Source organism: Sphaerodactylus townsendi, linkage group LG13, assembly GCF_021028975.2.
Source record: "Sphaerodactylus townsendi isolate TG3544 linkage group LG13, MPM_Stown_v2.3, whole genome shotgun sequence".
Taxonomy (NCBI): domain Eukaryota; kingdom Metazoa; phylum Chordata; class Lepidosauria; order Squamata; family Sphaerodactylidae; genus Sphaerodactylus; species Sphaerodactylus townsendi.
The window spans coordinates 56,131,254-56,151,436 of record NC_059437.1 but is presented as its reverse complement, the minus strand read 5'-3'; the positions used below and the strand labels follow the sequence as shown (position 1 = coordinate 56,151,436).

The 20,183-nt window shown below is 50.8% G+C and overlaps 1 protein-coding gene across 1 annotated transcript; it reads right to left on the bottom strand.

Moving 5' to 3' along the window:
* Window positions 1-253: 253 nt before the first annotated feature.
* FICD (FIC domain protein adenylyltransferase) lies at window positions 254-4,198 on the bottom strand. The gene is made up of 3 exons (XM_048514280.1): window positions 4,110-4,198; window positions 2,288-2,644; window positions 254-1,512 (listed from the first exon to the last, which is right to left on the bottom strand). The coding sequence occupies exons 2-3, from the start codon at window positions 2,592-2,594 to the stop codon at window positions 431-433; spliced, it is 1,389 nt and encodes a 462-aa protein (XP_048370237.1). The 5' UTR covers window positions 2,595-2,644; window positions 4,110-4,198; the 3' UTR covers window positions 254-430.
* Between the last annotated feature and the right edge of the window lie 15,985 nt (window positions 4,199-20,183).

Genomic DNA, 20,183 nt, shown 5'->3' with positions numbered 1-20,183 from the left:
TTTCAAGAGGAACTACTCTAGGAAAGGGGGAATGTATACACTGGCCAAAGTTCTCTGGATAAACGGCAAAAATTCAGCAAGAACCGATTCAGAGGTTAACATTCCACTTGACCAACCACTGGTGGCTTTCAGCATAAACACGTCTTAGGAAAAACATTAGCTCCACCCCCATCTTAAGTTGTTGTCTATGCTGGGTTACTCTTGGCAACCAGCCTGCTTCCATGAAAAAAACAAACGACCACACACAGCCTTCCACATTTGGCTCGACAGGATGAGATAATAAATACTTTAAGATATTACTGTACATAAGGTATAACTTAATCTCATTTAAATAAATGAAATGCTTAAAGTGCCTCTGTCACTCCACCCCCTTGAGATGTTTGGACACCCAGACCGTTCCTCTGTGGGTACGCCAGTCCCACGCCCACATTCATGGCCGGGTTTTCACTGGGATGGTTTGCTTGCAGTCTGTGCTGCCGCCATGTGCTTCGGGCAGGCCCACTGAATACTCGGTGGTAGCAATGAGCAACATATCTAAGGTGGTCTCGGTACATTTGGCAATAAAACGGATGAATGGCCTGACGTCCCCTTCGTTGGCCACCTCCAAGACATGGTAGTATTCTGCTCGCTGTTCTTTGCGGATGGTGATAGGCGGGTAGCCGGCCTGCATGAGGATGAGATTCATCAAGAGGCGGGAGGTCCTCCCATTACCATCCACAAAGGGGTGAATGTACACTAATTTGTAATGGGCCAAGGCAGCAAACTCAACTGGGTGCAAACTCATGGCATCCTCAGAGTTGATCCACTGCACAAACTCCAGCATCTGCTTCTCGACGTCCCGAGGGTGGGGCGGAAGGTGATGCCCCACAAATACCTGCGTAGTCCTAAACCTCCCAGCCTCCACGGGGTCCACGTACCCCAGCACCCTCCTGTGGATCTCTAAAATGTCACTGAGGGTCACGGACCCTATTCTGGACACCAGGGTGGTGTTGACATACTTCATGGCAGCGTGCATGCCGATCACCTCGTTCTGTTCCACCAGAGACTTCCCAGGGACAGCATAGCGGGTCTCTATGATGTGCCTTATTTCAGACAGGGTCAAAGTGTTCCCTTCGATGGCCACTGTGTGATAGATGTGGTGGTAGTAAGACTCCTCCATCACCCGGCGCAGGGCGGAGTTGCCTTTTGGGATGGACATCACTTTTTGGACCTTACTGTCGATGATGCTGAAATACCTTTGGTCGATCTCCTCAACCAGGGGCAACGTCCGGTCGCGGTTGATCAGGGCCTTCTCGTTGTGGGGCGAGATGGTCAGCGCCTTGGAGTACAGGTAGTCGGCCTGGATGATGTCCTTCTCCTCTTCAGAGAAGAGCCCAAACTCCGTCAAAGCATCGACATAGTCTGGATCCATCTTGAGGGCGTGTGAAAAGAGCTTGTGAGCTTTCTCCCGCTTCCCCTGCCGTTTCATCTCCAGGGCTTGATTCAAGGCTGCTCTGGCTTCCAACCGGACCTCTGAAATGACATCACCACCATTAACATGGTAGAAGATCATATTCTTGGACAACTCATTTTCTCCTGCAATAACCCTTCCTAGTGGAATAGAGAGAACTTAGGGGTCTACATGACAGCAGGCAACTTTCTGCTTGGATTTTCATTTTTACTTTAAATCTTTGGGAGGAGTGTTCAGTTGTTTACACCCTCTCATTAGATGTGAGTTCAGTAGCACTTTAAAGACCAACACATTTTTGTGGGAGGGGGTATCAGCTTTCAAGAGAATCAGATATCAAAAATGAGCTTCTTAACATTGCCCCACTGATCTAGATCCTGGCCTCTAAGCTGCTATAGGTACCAAAGGGGAGAATGAATGTATTTGAATTGTGCCTGGATTTGTTTACTCTGTGGCAGCAGTAGGGACAGGGATGACGTCAGGAAAAGGCAGTTGGGGAGGGAGAGGGAGGGTTAGGAATGCACTACCCCAGAGTATGATGGAGTCTCCTTCTTTGGAGGTTTTAAAAGGGAGGCTGGACGGCCATCTGTCAGGGGGTTGGACTTGATGGCCCCTGGGGTCTCTTCTGACTATTGTTCTATGACTTCTGATTTGTCCCCACATCTGTTCCAACTTTTAGGCTGTCTTTGATTTCCCTGCAATATTTGCCACATGACAACATTAATTTCCAAAGTGCCTCACAGTGAAAAATATCAACTCAAACCCAATATAACACATGTGATAAGCCTGATAAAGCCGAGTGTAACCTAAATGCAGGACCCCCTGCCTCCCTCCACACACCTGGGGGTGCTTTGGGCTTCAGCACCAGGAGCTCCAATCCAGACGAAGTCACGCTGAGGCTGGTGGTTTGCCCCGGGGACGTGGCAATGCCCGTGTAGGCCAGCCCCAGCCTACCCTTCAGGAGGGAGAGGCCCTTGAGGACGGCCTGGCACTGCTCTTCGACGGAGGTCAGCGGCAGCAGCAGCAGCAGCGACGAGGCCAGCAGGACCGCCAGGACGGCCGCCCAGCGGATGCGGGGCCACAGCGGCAGCCATTTCAGCTCCGGCTCTGCCAATGCCGCCACGGCTGCCATCGACACCGGGTTCATCTGGCCACAGGGGTGGGCGTGTGGCGCATCTCTCCTGGCTGAGGAGTCATCTGGGAACAAAAGGTGTCTCAGTGCGACGGTCTCCTTCCTGGCCCTGAACCCAGCCCCCCGTCTCTGCCTGGGCTCCCCTGCCACAGTCCCTCAGGCCACAGAAGTTCCTTGCCTACCATTTTTTTTGTAAACAAAACAGGGCTTGGTTGTTCTGGGTTTTCCGGACTGTGTGGCTGCGGGGATTTCCCAGAGTCACACTTGGTTTCCAGACACCAGTTTTGGAGGGCGGGGGGGTCTTTCTGGCATTGTACCCCATGGAAATGCCTTTTTTCTCCACCCCAAGCTTGGCCCTCCTCAGGCTCCAACACCAAATCTCCAGGAATTTCTCAGCCTGGAGGTGGCAAACCAACAGATCCAACAAGTGTGTCTGGCCTCTGGGGAATTCCTTGAGCATCCAGCTGGTCCTTATATACTCCAGGTAAGCTCAGAGAACACTGCCAGCTCTGGCTTGGGATAGGTCTGGGGATTTGTGGGGGTGGGGTCTGGAGAGGGCGGAGTTTGAGAAGGGGAGGGACTCCAGTGTGGTAGAAGGCCCCCCACAGTCCACCTTCCAGTTCTCCAGGGGAAATGACGTCGTCGGGAGATCTCTAGGCCCCCTCCCCCCTTGGAGCTTGGCAGCCCTGTTCCTTGGGGAGGCTTTGGGGTTGGGGGGAGGCCCAGGGGGCAGAGGACCTGCAGGCCTGGTTCCTAGCAGGGTCTCTCCCCACTGGGATAGCAGGGGTGAACAGACAGACCCCAATGGGGACCCCATGAGTCCAGGGGGCTGAAGGTTGAGTGGGTTCTGTGGGGTACCGGAGAAAACGTTCAGAATCGGGGGGGGGGGCTTGTTGCGGGGGGAGGGGGCAATGTCTTCCCTAGGAGCTGGGGGGCGGGGCTGAGTGAGGTTCTGGACATTCCTGGAGATTTGGGGGTAAAGCCTGGGGGCGGGGCAGAGTATGGGGAAGGAGATGCCAGACAGCCCACTCCCCAACGCGGCCTTTTGATCCAGGGGACGTGACCTCCGTTGCCTGGGGATCACTGGCGGTCTCGGGAGATCTCCAGCCACCACCTGGAGGGTGGCTACCCTAGAAGCGGCTGAGGTCTCCCATCCCTTCCACCCGCCTGCCTCTCCTTGGCCCACATGCAGAGACTCCCCCAAAATCCGGACCCCCCCCACCCCGATTTCACTCCTCAAACCCTCTGAACCCTCCAGCATTTCCCCCCCCCCCAAAAAAAACCCCTGACTACCTCCCCCCAAGCCTGGCTTCTGGATCGCTCCTCCCCCTTTTACCCAAAGTAGACCCCCCCCCCCGTTTTGCTATTTCCACATTTGGGGCAACCCCTCCCCCACTTTCCTGCCTCCCCCGCTGCTCCCTGCCACCTCCTCCCCCTGTTCTTCGAGGGGAGCCCCCCGCCCCCTTAAACCCACACTCCCCCCCTTCTGGAGATCCCTTCCCCCAACTCAGCCCCCCGCCCCCCGGACACCTGCAAGCCGCCGGCCGGTCCCCGCTGTCCAGCTGCCTTCGCCTTCCCCGCTTGACAGTCCTGCTTTCCTTTTTGCTACTATTGGCCCCCGCCCGCGTCCATCTCTCTCCGCCCCGCCCCCGCCAAGCGTTCCGCTTGCCCCGCCCCCTCAGGCTATTGGCTCTCCCGCCTGTTCATCTCGGTTCCGTTCCGGCCATCTTCCGCCTCTCCGGAACAGAACAAGCGGAGGCCGAGTCCCACGCTCTGTCTTCGTGGATCGCCCTGATTGGTCACTATGCCTGTCCGTCCGGAAAGCCGGCTTCGGCCAATGGGGAGGCTGCAGAGGCGGTGATGCGTGCTTTTAAAGCCTGGGTTGCCTAGGAGACGGGAGCGGGCTTGCCAACCTTCAGACGGGGCCGGGAGTGCGCCTGGAATTTGGGCTGATCTTCAGACTGCAGCGTCCAGTTCCCCCGGAGGAAGTGGCAGCTCCGCAGGGCGGACTCGGTGGCGTCACATCCAGGATGAGCTTCCTCCCCCAACTCTAGGGACTATGACCCAGCGCGGTCACACACTCCCAGTCTAACCCACCTCACAGGGTTGTCGTGAGGGTTTGAAAGAAGGGAAGAAAATTAAGCAAATGAGTCAAGCTGGAGTTGGCAACCCAGCGGGGAGGTGAACCAGATACTGTCCAGAAGCTCCCATGTTTAGGGGAGCGTCGATCGGAAGGCTTGCCAACTCTGGGCTGGGAAATTCCTGGAGCTGTTGGGGTGAACCATTGGGGGGGGGGGCGGCTTTGGGAAGAGGGAGGACCTCGGTGGGACTGAACACCGTGGAGTCCTCCTCCGAAGGAATGCCCTGTTTTGCGCAGCCAGGGAATTGGTGGTCTCTGCAGTCTGGAGATAAGAAAAGGAAGAAGAGTTTGGATTTATATCCCCCCTTTCTCTCCTGCAGGAGACTCAAAGGGGCTGACAATCCCCTTGCCCTTCCCCCCTCACAACAAACACCCTGTGAGGTGGGTGGGGCTGAGAGAGCTCCCAGAAGCTGTGACTAGCCCAAGGTCACCCAGCTGGCGTGTGTGGGAGTGCACAGGCTAACCTGAATTCCCCAGATAAGCCTCCACAACTCAAGCGGCAGAGCTGGGAATCAAACCCGGTTCCTCCAGATTAGATACACGAGCTCTTAACCTCCTGCGCCACTGCTGCTCCTAACTTGCAATTCCTGGAATCTCCCGGCCGCACTGGGAGGTTGGCAACTGTAGACTGGGAAGGGTAGCGCTCCCTCAAATCAGAGTCTTCTCGGATGAGGAAATGCGAGGGGGAAGCAATTGGGAGAAAAAGTAGTTTAGGAAACAATTATGAAATCTGTTTCTTCCACCAGTAGGTGGCAATAGGCGGTTTTATGTTGCCTGGGTCCGGTTTCTAAACATCTGCACTGATCCTGGTCATTTTTGGGATGTTGTCCTAGTGGAAAATTAGGTTTCAGGCAGAAAGTCCACCATTTGATCACACGTCACAGACTCTCGCCTGTTTTTACTTTAACTGTGCCATCATTATAATGATTATAATGATAAAATAGTTAAGTTTTGTGGAAAGTTGGGGAGGGGGTTGCAACAGCGAATGGTTGAGGGTACGTACTGTGTAGAAATGCCCAATATTTTCAGGAATGCAATTTATGATCTACTATCCTTTCTCCAAAAATTCTGGTTTTCCCATTCCATTTTCCTCAGTTCAAGATATCCCACAACAGTAATTCAGAATTTATGTTGCAAATTGCATATAGACTGACTCCAAACCTCTGGGAAATTTAGCCAGACCAACAGCAATATCTGAAACTGCTAATTCATTTGAAAAACAAATAAAAAAGACGTCCTTGAATAGATTCTCAAATAAAGCTTTCTACATAGCAATACAAAATCTGACAAGCCTTTCCCCGCTGTGTCCTTCAGTTTCAAACCCAGCCCCCCTGGGTCTAGCTAGGGTTATGTGGGCCTGCTGTGATTTAGCTTGCTTAAATTCAATTTATTGATTTTAAAGTTTTCAGGGGAGCCCTGTGCAGAACTGGGGAATCAGAAAGCGGAGATTGAACACTCATCGATGACTCAGTCTCCACAGTAGATTTCTCGGATCAGGCCTCTCCAGGTCCCACACCTTGGGTGTGGACTCCACTTCTGATCTTGCGTGAATCCAGGAAGCAGGAAGTTATGCTGTTTGGTGCTGGACGGCAGCCCAGCCCTGCGCTGCGTTTCTGCCCAAGAGGAGCCCTCCTAGGTTCCAAGCCACACAGCTTGGGAGGTCTGCCCCCCCTGGGCTCTGATTTCCTGCTTGTCACGTTCTCAGCCAATAGATCACAGCCCTCTTCATTGGCTGGGCCATCCATCAGACTGAAGCTCATTCTCCGAGCACAGCTCTCCATCACTCAAGAATTATATAGATCCTGACGCCTAGAAAATAATTGCCTTGTTTGTTCCTGGGGGCTTGAGAAATTCAAAACTGAAATTAGTCGTCCCTCGTCCCCAACCCGTCCAGCCTTTTGCTTGCTTTCAGGGGTGTACAACTGTGGTGCCCCAGATGTTCATGGACTATGATTCCCAGGCAGGGGCTGATGGGAATCGTAGTCCATGAACATCTGGGGCACCACAGTTGGTTTAGATCAGGGGCCTGCAACCTGCGGCTCTCCAGATGTTCATGAACTACAATTCCCATCAGCCCCTGCCAGGCTGGCCAATTGGCCAGGCTGGCAGGGGCTGATGGGATTTGTAGTCCATGAACATCTGGAGAGCCGCAGGTTGCAGGCCCCTGGTTTAGATCAAGAGACTGCCTTGTCAGGTGAAAGAAAAGAACTGGTTTTGAATTCCAGTGGCTAAGCCAAGAGGCCGGGAGACCCGCCCCTCTTTTCTCCCTGGATCTCTGTTTAGAGTGAGGCCCATCTTGGAGCAGGGCTGGATTGAATTACAAAGGTCTCTTGCAACCTGGATCAGCCGTCTGCCCCAAAGGAGTGCACAGAGAGTCGAGAGAGGACTTTTGCTTGGGAGATGGCAGAAAAATCTGCTTTGTAGTGGCTGTAGAAGGTGACCTTTCCCGGTAGCCTCCCCTTGGCCGGCTGGGGCTTTGTGGAAGTGTGGGACCTGACTTCACTGGCTGCTGAACCTCTGCTGTTATCCTGCCAAACCTCTACTATTATAGAATATGTTTGAAGATGCCAGGTGCAGCTTCTACCTGTGGAGTCTTGTCTTCACTGAAGAAAACCATCCTCACAAAGGCCACTGTGACCTACCCACTAATCGGAAAAGTATGACTGGCTCGGTCTGTTGCGCTTCTTCCTGATTTCCCTTCCGGTGCCTGGAATAACCTTTAGCATTTATGGCATATTCAGACTGCTTTGTATACTTGAGTTCAGTAATCCTTGTGAAATAGCTGGAAGGTTAAGGGGGGACATGTTAGCCCTGTTTAGATATTTAAAGGGATTCCATGTCAAAGAGGGAGCAAGCTCGTTTTCTGCTGCCTCAGAGACTAGGACAGTGATGGCGAACCTTTTCGAGACCGAGCGCCCAAACTGCAACCCAAAACCCACTTATTTATCACAAAGTGCCAACACAGCAATTTAACCTGAATACTGAGGTTTTAGTATAGAAAAACAATTGGCTCCAAGGCGTCCGTTACTCGGGAGTAAGCTTGGTGGTAATCGGTGGCTTTGCTTTGAAGCAACCGTGCAACGCTTTGAACGGGTGAATCACGACCCTAGCAGGGTTTACTCAGAAGCAAACCCCATTGCCAACAACCGAGCTTACTCCCAGGTAAAGGATCAGGCTTTCGTTCTTCTCATGAAAATCAGTAGGGTTTAACAGCGCTTAACAGGGTTACCTACACTGTGTCCCCGAAACTAGATCTTAGATTTAATGCTAGTAATCTCCCTGAAATAATTACACTATTACCACATGACGAACTCTGTGTGCGCGTGCCCACAGAGAGGGCTCTGAGTGCCACATTTGGCACCCGTGGACTAGGACATGGAGTGATGGATTCAAGGTGCAGGAAAAGAAATTCCACCTGAACATCAGGAAGAACTTCCTGACCTCAGGGCTGCTGGACAGGGAAATACGCCGCCTCGGAGTGTGGTGGAGTCTCCTCCTTTGGAGGTTTTTAAACAGAGGCTGGATGAACATATGTCGGGAGTGCTTTGATTGTGTGTCCCTGCATGGCAGGGGGATGGACTTGATGGCCCTTGTGGTGTCTTCCAACTCTATGATTCTAAAAGACAGGCCAGGCTGACCTTTCTAGGCCAAGCATTCTCCAAGGGGTATCAGCACCGTGGACAGGGGTCACTCACAATGAAGCCTGCAGGACCGGTATGAAGCCTCTAATGGATTATGGTGAGTTTCCAAGGTGTGTTGTGAAGCGCGCGGGTTTGATTTTGAAGTAAACCATATCTCAAAAACCTCCTCCCACTCCGATTCCTCTGGGATTGTGCAACATGAAGGCTTTTAAACAGCACAATTTATGGAAGGAGCAGGCCATTCCGTGCTGTGGGTGTGTAGAACTTTTATGCCCAGTAAAATTTGATGTGTTATCATAAATTACCTTTTGGCTGCGGATGCTGCTGCTGGATGTAAAGAGAGTGTAATTGTGCTTCCTGCCCTTTCCCAAAACAACAATGGCTTTTCTTCCAGAAGTCAGATTAGGCAAGGCACACTTTGTGGTTTCTATTTATGTTTTTTTTATAGTACAATTGTTATTTCACAACAGCACACCTGTGCAGAAAGCACACAAAAATGGATTGATACAGTCACCCTGAAACTGACTCAGTTGTGGAACACCCGCTTTGCAGACAGATCCCAGATTTAGTATCCAGCATCTCTGGTTAAAGAAGAAGGAGGAGGAGGAATAGTTTGGATTTATATCCCCCCCTTTTTCTCCTGTAAGGAGACTCAAAGGGGCTTTCTCTCCCTCCCCCCCCCCCCGCCAACAAACACCCTGTGAGGTGGGTGGGGCTGAGAGAACTCCAAACAACTGTGACTAGCCCAAGGTCACCCAGCTGGCATGTGTTGGAGTGCACAGGCTAATCTAGTTCCCCAGATAAGCCTCCACAGCTCAAGTGGCAGAGCGGGGAATGAAACTCGGTTCTCTAGATTAGAGTGCACCTGCTCTTAACCACGCAGTACTTAGGACTCTTGCGAGCCAGTTTGTGCAGGCCAGGTTAACCTTACCTTGCCAAGGCTGTGGGTCCTGGGGGTAGGGGCAACCACACAACGTTGTGAGGTTCCAAACCTTCTGTGGGGAGAGCAGCTCTTTCCAAATAGGCCTCCCCTGCAGGACTGGAGTTTTGATCTGAAATGGGAGCAACAGCAGGTAGGAAGCTGACCATCTGGGCTCATAAGCCAAAATGCTGCCCGAGATGAGCTGCTTGGCATATTTGGTCTTACTGGCAATGGGAGGCGGGAATCTGCTTTATTAAATGGAATGGCCGCCTTCCACTAGGAAGGCAGCTGATTAGCCCCTGGCCCCAGTTGGCATGGGCTCAACATGCAGGCTTCATGTGGTCCCTGCCGTCCTGGTCCAACGAAGAGGGAGATCCAATGAGCCTGCTAGTGGTTTACTAAGAGGCAGTCTTGGACCTCCCCCTGTGCCAAGGGAACGGCTCTCCTATAGCTGGCTCTGGAATAAAAAAGGTAAGAGCATCAGATCCTTCTGGCTCAGACCAGCGGTACACCTAGCCCAGCATCCTGTTTCACAAACATCCGACCAGTTGCCCAGGAGGGCCAAACAGAGCACTGAAGAGGAAGGAGGAGGAGGAGGAGGAGGCAGCAGGTCGAGTTTGGGCCATTTTTGCCTCAGCTGATTTGTGCTGTCATCTTTTCAGTTTTGTGGCTTTCCTGAGTGTTGTTTTTTTTTTTAGCCTGCAGTCTCTTTCTGATCCACAGGGAGTCAGCACTGGACGTGCAGATCAGGGAGATGCGCTGAAATGCTTTTCTGGAGAAGGTGGGGGGGGGCACACCAAGGGCAAGGGCTTATTTTGCGCATGTTCCTGCAACCCGGTCGGCCCAGGCTCGTCTGATCTCGACCGATCTCAGAAGCTAAGCAGGGCCCGCCTTGGTTGGCAATTGGATGGGAGACCCCCATGAATGCTAGAGTTGTTGTGCGGGGGAAAGCAATGGCCTACCGCCTCTCTTGGTCTCTTGCCTTGAAAACCTTGCTGGTTGCCACGAGCTAGCCGTGACTTGGTGGCCCTTGACACACCTTGTAGAGAAGACTTGTGTGTTCCTGGCCTGCATGACGCAGCCGGCAGCTCTGACCTAGCCCGTAGGGGCCAGCTGCTCATGCTAGTGCAAGCCTTGGCAGGAATGTCCTTGGTTTTAAAGGGAAGCAAACTGCTGCTCACTGTAGCTGCTTTTTAGCAACAGTGTTGTGTCTGTTGAACTCCTCCCAATCACCAGGGGATGTCCGGCTGGCCTGAGGAAAGTCATTACTGCAATTCTAAACAAAGCACAGGTGAGGACATCTTTGGTGCCTCAATCCCCTGGGCTTCCCTGGGTGGTCGTGGAAAGAGCCAAGGGGACCGGGGCTTCACAAACAGGGGCCTCTAAGTGAACCTCTGCAACAGGGTTCCTGCCTGCAAGTTGGTTGGGCTGGTCTATCTGCTTGTGGTGGAAGGATATACTTGCCTCCCACTCTGGCTGGAGGAATAAAAGCTACTGGCAGAGTAGCCCCCTATCTCCCAGGAAAAGCCCTGTGCCTAGAGGAAGATCGGCCCAGGCCGCTCTGTGGCAGAAATGGCTGAGTTCTGCTTGCCCGCAGGGTGACTGCACCACCTCCAGCTAAGCAAAATCACCAGCAGAGCAATCAATTCAAACAATCAAGCTGTCAATTTCCCCCCCCCCTCCCCTTCCCTTCCCTGGTGATTGTTGCCTCTGTCATCTCGCAGGTGGGACCTTATTGACAAGGGTCTGGAAGGTAGGACATAAATCAAAGCAACAAAGGACGCCCCAAATGCAGTTAGTTTCAGAATGTCGGCATGCTGGTCTGTAGTAGAAGAGCTTGATTCAAGTCCAGTGGCACCTTAGAAATGGACAAAATGTTTTGATGTGAACTTTCAGAGTCAAGAAGAAGAAGAGTTGGATTTATATCCTCCTTTCCTCTCATAAGCATAAGCATTTTATTGTCATTGTGCACGCACAACGAAATTTACAGCAGCATTCCTCGATGCACACAATTTCAGACTCATACCCCATCCTCACTTTCCCCTTCCTCCACCCATCCCTACACAGCCCCAAACACATCAACACGAAGCAGCGGAGTTTAGCATAGCCACAGCTCTAGAGCTCTCCTGTAAGGAGACTCAAAGGGGCTTACAATCTCCTTTCCCTTCCTCCCCCCTCCCCCCCCCCGCACCCAACAAACACCCTGTGAGGTGCATGGAGCTGAGAAAGCTCAAAAGAACTGTGACTAGCCCAAGGTCACCCAGCTGGCGTGTGTAAGAGTGCACAGGCTAATCTGGTTCCCCAGATAAGCCTCCACAGCTCAAGTGGCAGAGCGGGGAATCAAACCCAGTTCTCCAGATTAGAGTGCACCTGCTCTTAGCCACTACGCCACTGCTGATCCAATACCTTGACTCTCAAAAGTTCAAGCCCTGAAAATCTTGTTGCTCTCTGAGGTGCTACTGAACTCGAATCTGGCTCCCAAGTGCAGTTGTGAGCAACAAAATGTTGATTGGCCCACTTGGACACCAAAAGCATTCTCCTGGGGTCTGGACTGAAGGGAATTTTGTATGGTTGGTTGGAAATCTAAGCGGAGGAGAAATAAAGTTCAGGAGTTCTGGGGATGGTGGACTGGAAGGTATGGGGCAGCCATTTCATGCAAGTGGCACAGGAGATATTGGCCTGCCCTGAATATGCAGCAGCAGGCCTTGAGTGCAAATACATTCACATCAGAGTACCTCCTTCCCTCTGCTGGCTTCTTATCTGCAAAGTGCAATGCATATATATTTGCCCAGGTCCTGGAGACCGCCCGTAGAAATGGAGTTCGCCACATTGTGTATCAGTTTTCTCTGTCCATGTGAGGCAGCTGGTGAAGAGAGGGAGAGGGAGGGGGGGAGAGCACCTCTGCCCTTGTGCAGAACGCCCTGCCCATGCACCTAGTCGTGTCAACCAAGCTGCCCAAGCGCATGGCACTTCCCCAGAGCCAATGAGGTGCTGGTGTCAGCGATGATTTCTGTTGAACATGGCTGGGGTGTGGAGCGGTTTCAGATCCTGCAGTACCACTAGCTACAGGCTCGCTTGAGCCCTACAGGATCTGGGCTCGGACCCTAGAATGGCGATGGCGAACCTTTTCGAGACCGAGTGTCCAAATTGCAACCCAAAACCCACTTATTTATTGCAAAGTGCCAACACGGCAATTTAACCTGAATACTGAGGTTTTAGTTTAGAAAAAACAGTTGGCTCTCAGGTGTGCGTTACTCGGGAGTAAGCTTGGTGAAGCAACTGTGCAATGCTTCGAATGGATGAATCCCGACCCTAGGAGGGTTTACTCAGAAGCAAGCCCCATTGCCAGCAACCGAGCTTACTCCCAGGTAAAGGATCATGCCCAGGCCAACCTAGGGGTGTGTGTGTGTGTGTGGGGGGGGTGATTTCCCGCCCCCCCATTGTTGAACTCTGTGCACATGTGCCCACAGAAAGGGCTCTGAGTGCCACCTCTGGCACCTGTGCCATAGGTTCACCACCACTGCCCTAGAGTATCTATGCTTGAAGTAGAAGAAGAGTTTGGTTTGATACCTCATTTTTCTCAATTGTAAAGCATCTCAAAGCGGCTTACAAACTCTTTCCCTTCCTCTTCCCACAACAGAACTTTGTGGGGCTGAGGGAGTTGGGAGAGAACTGTGACTGGCCCAAGGTCACAGGTTTCTTTGTGGCAGGGTGGGGAAACAAACCTGGTTCACCAGATTAGAGTCTGGTGCTCATGTGGAGGAGTGGGGAAACAAACCCGGTTCTCCAGATTAGAGTCCACTATTCCCAACCACCATACCACACTGAGCCACAGAGAATCTTCTAGAGGAGCTGAGAACTTATTCAGGCATCTTTTTATGCGGAAAGGAGCAGATCGGCCCTGCCAGTGAACGCTCCAGCTCTGAAGCTTCCACAAAGCATGAATAGACGTGCTCAGAGTCATCCTGGGAGTCAACGGTAGGCCCAGGGGGGCATTTCCAGGAACTCCAAGGTTGTGGTCATTCCTGTCTTCTCCAGAACAGCTAACTTGGGCGCATGGATCACCCGGATGCGCCAAGGGCTCACGGGATCTGCAGGGACAAACAGTGACTTCATTGTTTACCAGCAGGGGGTGGAGGTGGTTGTGGCTCTCCCTTTTCCCATTTCAGAGGCCATCTGCTGCTCTCTGCCTTGCTGGTGTGTTCCATTGTCAGTATCATTTGAATACAAAGCATTTGACAGCTGCGCTCACAGCAGGTATTAGGGAAATGTCCCAGCATCTATTAGATTACCTGCTTCTCCTGCCAGCAGTGGGAGGGGGGGATCCATCACTCTCCTCCTCCTCCTCCTCCTCCTTTCTGCAGAGTGTGAAGTCAGTGCTGGGCTGGAGGAGAATATGAGTTTTCCGTGCGGTCGCTGTTCAGATGTGTTAGCTGGGGAAAATCTCATTAGCACTGGGACTGTATCAGGAGACGGCAAATGGAGAATGCAATTTAGCCCTGTAGGTTCTTATTAAAAAGGAGTTTGTGGCATCATAGGGGGCAGGCAGGCGTCCGCACAGATCCCCAAATGCAGCAAAGAAAGGAGGAGGCCGGGGCGAAGATTCCTAGCTCTGCTCGTTCTTCTGCGGTGGAGGAAGGAATGGGGGCAGAGAGGGAGGACCAGAAAAGGAGGGGAAAGTCCTGACTCAGGGAGGGGAGAAGGGAGAGGGCAAACAAGGTGTCTGTCACTCTGCCAGGAAGATCTTGCCTGCCAGGAAAGGGCAAAACTGAGAGACAGACAGGTGCAGTGGTTAGAGGGGTGATCTAGCTAGGACTGGAGAGGCAAATCTTCTCTCAAAAGAGAAAAACTTCCTGACCGTCAGGGCTGTTCGACAGTGGAATGCACTACCTTGGAGTGAGGCAGAGGTGTCTTAACCTACTGCATCTGTGTATGGTTCTCCAGTTGCCCAGTGGCAGATAGGAAGGCGCTCCAAAGGGTGATCACTACTGCACAGAGGATTATCGGCTGCCCTCTCCCCTCCTTGGAAGAACTCTATAATTCCCGAAGCCTAAAGAAAGCCCAAAATATTCTGAGAGACCCGTCTCATCCAGCACGCTTTCTTTTTGAACTGTGACCATCTGGCAGATGATACAGGTCTATCAAAACTAGGACAAAGAGGCTTAGAGACAGCTTCTACTCTAGAGCTGTGGCGATGCTGAACTCCGTGGCTTCGTGTTGATGTGTTTGGGGCTGTGTAGGGATGGGTGGAGGAAGGGGAAAGGGAGGATGGGGTATGAGTCTGAAATTGCGTGCATCGAGGAATGCTGCTGTAAATTTTCGTTGTGCGTGCACAATGACAATAAATGCTTATGCTTAAACAGAGGCTGGATGGCCATCTGTCAGGAGTGCTTTGATGGTGTGTTCCTGCATGACAGGGGGTTGGACTTGATGGCCCTTGGGGGTCTCTTCCAACTCTGTGATTCTATGATAATCACACATCCTCAAAATGCAGTCGTTTTTAGTTTTGCACCTTCAAGAGCCAGTTAACTAAATGAGGTGATGCACAGATGCTGGATTCAGAATTCTTTTCAGTGCCAGATTTTGATCTATGAAGAGCTGTGGAGAGGAGAGAGATTCTGCACGTCGTTTAATCTGGGAGTTCTCCATCGTCTTTCAAGTGGTCCTGCCTTTGGGATCACCCTGGGCTTCGCACTCTGTGACCCCCATCCAAATAATGTGAGATTCTTCATGGGCAGGATCGATTCAGAATTATGGCAGGGTTCGTTGGTTAGGATCCAGTTTGACGAAGACTTTGTTTGTTGCAGCTGATGCCCCCAAGTCAACATGCAGTTTTCCAGCGTGGTCCTTTGTGCTTCCTGGCATCAAGTGAGGCTAGAGCTGGTTAAGACCTCTCAAAGTGGTCTATCAAATCTACCAAATAGTCCGTTGAACCCATATGTCCCTACACGGCCTCTACGTTCATCAGAGGCCAATTTACTGGTGGTCCCTAGCCCCTCGATGATGCGGCTGGCCTCTACCCAGGCCAGGGCCTTTACAGCCCTGGCCCCTGCCTGGTGGAACACTTTACCACCAGCTATCCGGGCCCTGCGGGATCTTGGAGAGTTCCACAGGGCCTGTAAGACCAAATTGTTCCACCGGGCATTTGGAGGGGCCGGCCACTGATGTGCCCCCCCTCTTTCCCCTTCCCTTCCTTTACACTCTGGGTTCTCTGCTCCCCTGTTTTATTTTCCAGGGTGGATCTATGAAGTTTATGTTTTTACCAATGTAACGTTATTAATTGCTGTTTTAATGGGGTTTTATTGTAATTATTGTTTTATTGTGGTGTTCACCGCCCAGAGCCCTTCGAGGGAGGGGCGGTATATAAAACCAATTATAAATAAATAAATAAATAAATAAATAAATAAATAAATAAATAAATAAATAAATAAATAAATAAAACGCTCTGTTTCCCATAGGAGGTGGCTCAGAAACAGCCCCTGGGGGCCCAAGACCACCCTGTGGTCGCCTCCTGCCAGCAACAAACATTCAGAGGTAACGTCTTTGAAAAGGGAAGATGCTCCAGCTTGGGTTGTAAACCCAGTTGTGTGATGTGATCTAATTAATGATTTACGTCTTTTTCCTTTTTCTGTGTGAACTTATCGCTCCCCACCAAAAAAAAGAGCATAAATCGAAGAACCTGAGTGAATCCCACATGAGAATTTCAAAGGCTGTTGTTTCCACAGCAACTGAAGTGGTGTTCCATCTCTTAATGCAGCGTTTGTGGGGGACAGAAGAAGCTATTCTTTCAGGGTGCCAGAGATCCCATGGCTGATGGTTTTTTCCCCAGTTTTGTTGCTAAATACAGCCTTGTCTGGACACTGATGTAGGTGAGCAGAGACGGCTGTGTCAACGTGGGAAGTGTGGCACCCAGCTCTGGAGACCCAGTAAATCAGCCATTCTCTTTTTACATAGAGACTTTGCCCTTTATTCGTTCACAGGAGACAGCTGTGTCTTCCAGGGGACCTGTGCTTCCTCAACATGCAAGAATTTGGTATTGCTCACCTCAGGCCCCTTCCGCACACACAAAATAATGCGTTTTCAAACCACTTTCACAACTGTTTGCAAGTGGATTTTGCCATTCCGCACAGCTTCAAAGAGCATTGAAAGCAGTTTGAAAGTGCATTATTCTGCATGTGCGGAATGAGCCTCAAAGAGTCTCAAATTATTTTTTTAAATCAAGTTTCTAGTTCATTTGACTTAAGAATGTCTGTTGCTGGGATTGGTGGATTCTCAGGAGCTGCCAGGGGCAGAAAAGATTTTTCAACTGACTGTGGGCCAAACTAGACATGGTGATGTTCTTGTGGCCACTGCAAGGATACTGCCACCATTTGTTTAAAAAGTAATTTGAAAATGCTGTGTGGTTATTTTGACTGGCCACTTGGGTCACTTTGTAAGGTGGGGGCAGGGGGAACAAGTCTATCACAGCTCACAGAATTACTTTAAATGACTTTGAATTACTTTAAAATTATGGTGCTGTGGGTTTTCCGGGTTGTATAGTTGTATTCCAGTAGCATTTTTTTCCTGACGTTTTGCCTGCATCTGTGGCTGGCATCTTCAGAGGACCTTCAGATGAGGCCAGCCACAGGTGCTGGCAAAACATCAGGAGAAAATGCTACTAGAACACGGCCATACAATCCGGAAAACCCACAACAACTGATTGGAGTGTGAACAGAGGTGGGACGAAGCCCCTACTTCAAGGAAGTCAATTCAAGCATTCTCTCCCAGGCAGACTTTACAGGTGAACTGCCGTCACTGAAGCTTTTTAATGTTTCTGTTAAATGTGTTGAAGTGACTCTGCAGCTGAACAGCTTATTAAAGGAGGAGAGGAGAAGAGAGAGAGCAACCTAATATCAGCTTGGAATGCTATGTAGCTATCCAGAATTTTTGCAGGTTGCTGAATTAAATTAGGAAGATAATTGAAGCAGCAGGAGATTTGTGAATAGCACACATAGCTGCTTGCCAGATATTTCCTAAAAATGAATAATGTAGTTTTAATTACAGAGGGTGGGGAAATCTGGTGCAATTTCCCAGCAAACCAACTGAGCATCACCTATACTTAAAAAAGCAAAAAACCTGAGCCTTCGCCAGGACTACCTAAACTCTGTATCTTAAATAAATAATGCCCAATATTCAAACTGGCAAATCTTGGTTTGTTTTGCATCATTTCTCTCCCGCTCCTGTAAGTTGCTTCCTCGTAGAACCACATTAGTGTGTCCTTGTGGCCCCGACAGTGTCCTTGGGGCTTCCATAAAGATGCTGCTGCTGCTTTAAAGTTATTTCAAAGTATTGTAGAAGGCTTTCAGGGCCAGAATCGCTAGCTTGAGATGGTGTTCCAAAGGTTTTGCTTCCGTTGGCAGCCAGCTCTGCCTTAGGGTCAAAGGTGACCCTGAAAACTCCATAAAATGATCTTGCCAGCAACTTTTAACGGGAAAGTGTTGCTACAATGTGTGCACACCGCGTTTTCACTTTTCCTCCTATGTAGGTTTTACCAAATAAATTCCCCTGTGAAGGATGCAACCAGTGGTGGGATTCAGCCAGTTTGCACCACTTCGGCAGAACCGGTTGTTAAAAGGGTGCTTGTAAACAACCAGTTGTTTGTTTGAATCCCACCACCGGAACCGGTGGTTAAATTATTTGAATCCCACCACTGGATGCAACCATTTTGCCCAGGGAAGCAAAAAAGGCAGGCCCCCTTTATTTCCCCCTTCTAGGACTAATAACAGCCGTGCAACAGACAATTTGATAGTTTGAATGGAGCATAAGAGGAGGAATCGCCCCTATTGCAAGCATTCCAAGCAAGGGGTATTTCACCGCATATTTGAGAATGCCGGTCTTGAGTTGAGGCAAGCTGTTGTTGACCAAGTTGGGTCACGACCAGAAGTCAGTATTGTCATTTGCTGAGCAAAATTTTGTTTGCTGACTTTGGCAAACTTGTGTATAGCAAATTTAAAAGGTACAGTAAACTTTGCAGATGCTAAATAGATGCACACTTTCTGCCTCTCCTCCCTCCCACCTGCAGCGGAGAGGCTGAAGCTGCCAAGGCCGATTGGCGAGCAAAGGAATATCGCAAGTGGCCAGTCCACCTGAGCCCCAAGTCGTCCAGCCAAACCAAATAACTGGGCTCATCTTTGTCATCTGAGAGTTAGAGAAAAGTTCAGTTTTAGCTATGGGTTGGACTGAATTTTCCATGCTGTTGTCAGTAGGCGAGATTGTTCATTACCCTGGGACGCAGGTTGCATAAGAATCATGAATTTTGTATCCAAGACCTGGATATGGAGTGCTGCTGATAGGAAGGTGTGTAGGGGACCCCAAACAGGGTTGGTTTTGGGAGTTTCTGGGCTGTATGGCCGTGCTCCAGTAGCATTTTCTCCTGACATTTTGCTTCCATCTGTGGCTGGCATCTCCTCTGAAGATGCCAGCCACGGATGGAAGCGAACTGTCAGGAGAAAATGCTACTGGAACACGGCTGTACAGCCTGGAAACCCCAGAACACCCCAGTGATTCTGGCCGTGAAAGCCTTCGACAATGCATGTTGGATCAGTCCAGAAGTCTATCTGGTCCAGTCTCCCACCTCACATAGTGGCCAACCAGTTGCCTTGGAGAGCCAACAGCAGGGCATGGAAGGTGAGACCTTCCCAGGGCACTGGAATTCAGAGGTTGACTGCCGTTGGATGTGGAGGTCCCTTTAGTCACCATGGCTCATAGCTGCTAGTAGCTGCCCAGCCCCAGCCCTGCTCCACAAGAATTGGAACACAAACAGCAGAATAAAAACTCCCTTTCCATACCCTCAGTCAAGTCCTCCCCCAGCCACGTGACTGAGAGCAGCTGTGGCCCAAGGGGGGCTGGGGGCCATCTTTGAAGGATAACTCCAAGGTCCGTGAGAAGGTCTGATAAACCAAAGCACATTCTCTTCCCCTGAACAGGTGGGCTTTCAAATGCCTCATCCGTACTGATTGGCGGAATGGTTCGGGAGCAATGTTGGAGCCTTTTGTTGAAACGAGACAGCTGCTTAGGAAGATGACGAGGCACGCGAGACCTCTGCATAATGCCCAGGCAGCCAGACACCTGCACTGGCAGATTCCACGTGGCCTCGGGGTGGGGATCCTTCTCTGCATCCCCACGGATGCATTCTCACTGTTCAAACGGGCTTTGAGCCCCTCTCCGGAGCCTGCCTTCAACCATTCTGGCTCCTGTCTGCCTTATCTCTCACAATAATCGGGTCCCTAAATCCATGCTGTGACTCCTGACAGCCACTGATGAGGAACTGCCAGAGAGAAACAGCAGTGGCGTAGGAGGTTAAGAGCTCGTGTATCTAATCTGGAGGAACTGGGTTTGATTCCCAGCTCTGTCGCCTGAGCTGTGGAGGCTTATCTGGGGAATTCAGATTAGCCTGTGCACTCCCACACACGCCAGCTGGGTGACCTTGGGCTAGTCACAGCTTCTCGGAGCTCTCTCAGCCCCACCCACCTCACAGGGTGTTTGTTGTGAGGGGAGAAGGGCAAGGAGATTGTCAGCCCCTTTGAGTCTCCTGCAGGAGAGAAAGGGGGGATATAAATCCAAACTCCTCCTCCTCTTTCTTCTTCTTCTTCTTCTTCTTCTTCTTCTTCTTCTTCTTCTTCTTCTTCTTCTTCTTCTTCTTCTTCTTCTTCTTCTTCTTCTTCTTCTTCTTCTTCTTCTTCTTCTTCTTCTTCTTCTTCTTCTTCTTCCAACTAACAACTAACAAGTCGAAGGACACCAAGGCTCATTTCGCACATGCAGAATAATGCACTTTCAAACTGTTTTCAGTGCTCTTTGAAGCTGTGCGGAATAGCAAAATCCACTTGCAAACAGTTGTGAAAGTGGTTTGAAAATGCATTATT

Excerpts from the sequence above, each read along its gene's own strand:
- FICD (XM_048514280.1), bottom strand. The coding sequence starts at position 2,594 with ATGAACCCGGTGTCGATGGCAGCCGTGGCGGCATTGGCAGAGCCGGAG. Across the intron at positions 1,513-2,287 it reads GAAGCCCAAAGCACCCCCAG|AGGTCCGGTTGGAAGCCAGA; the intron begins GTGTGTGGAGGG and ends ATGTCATTTCAG.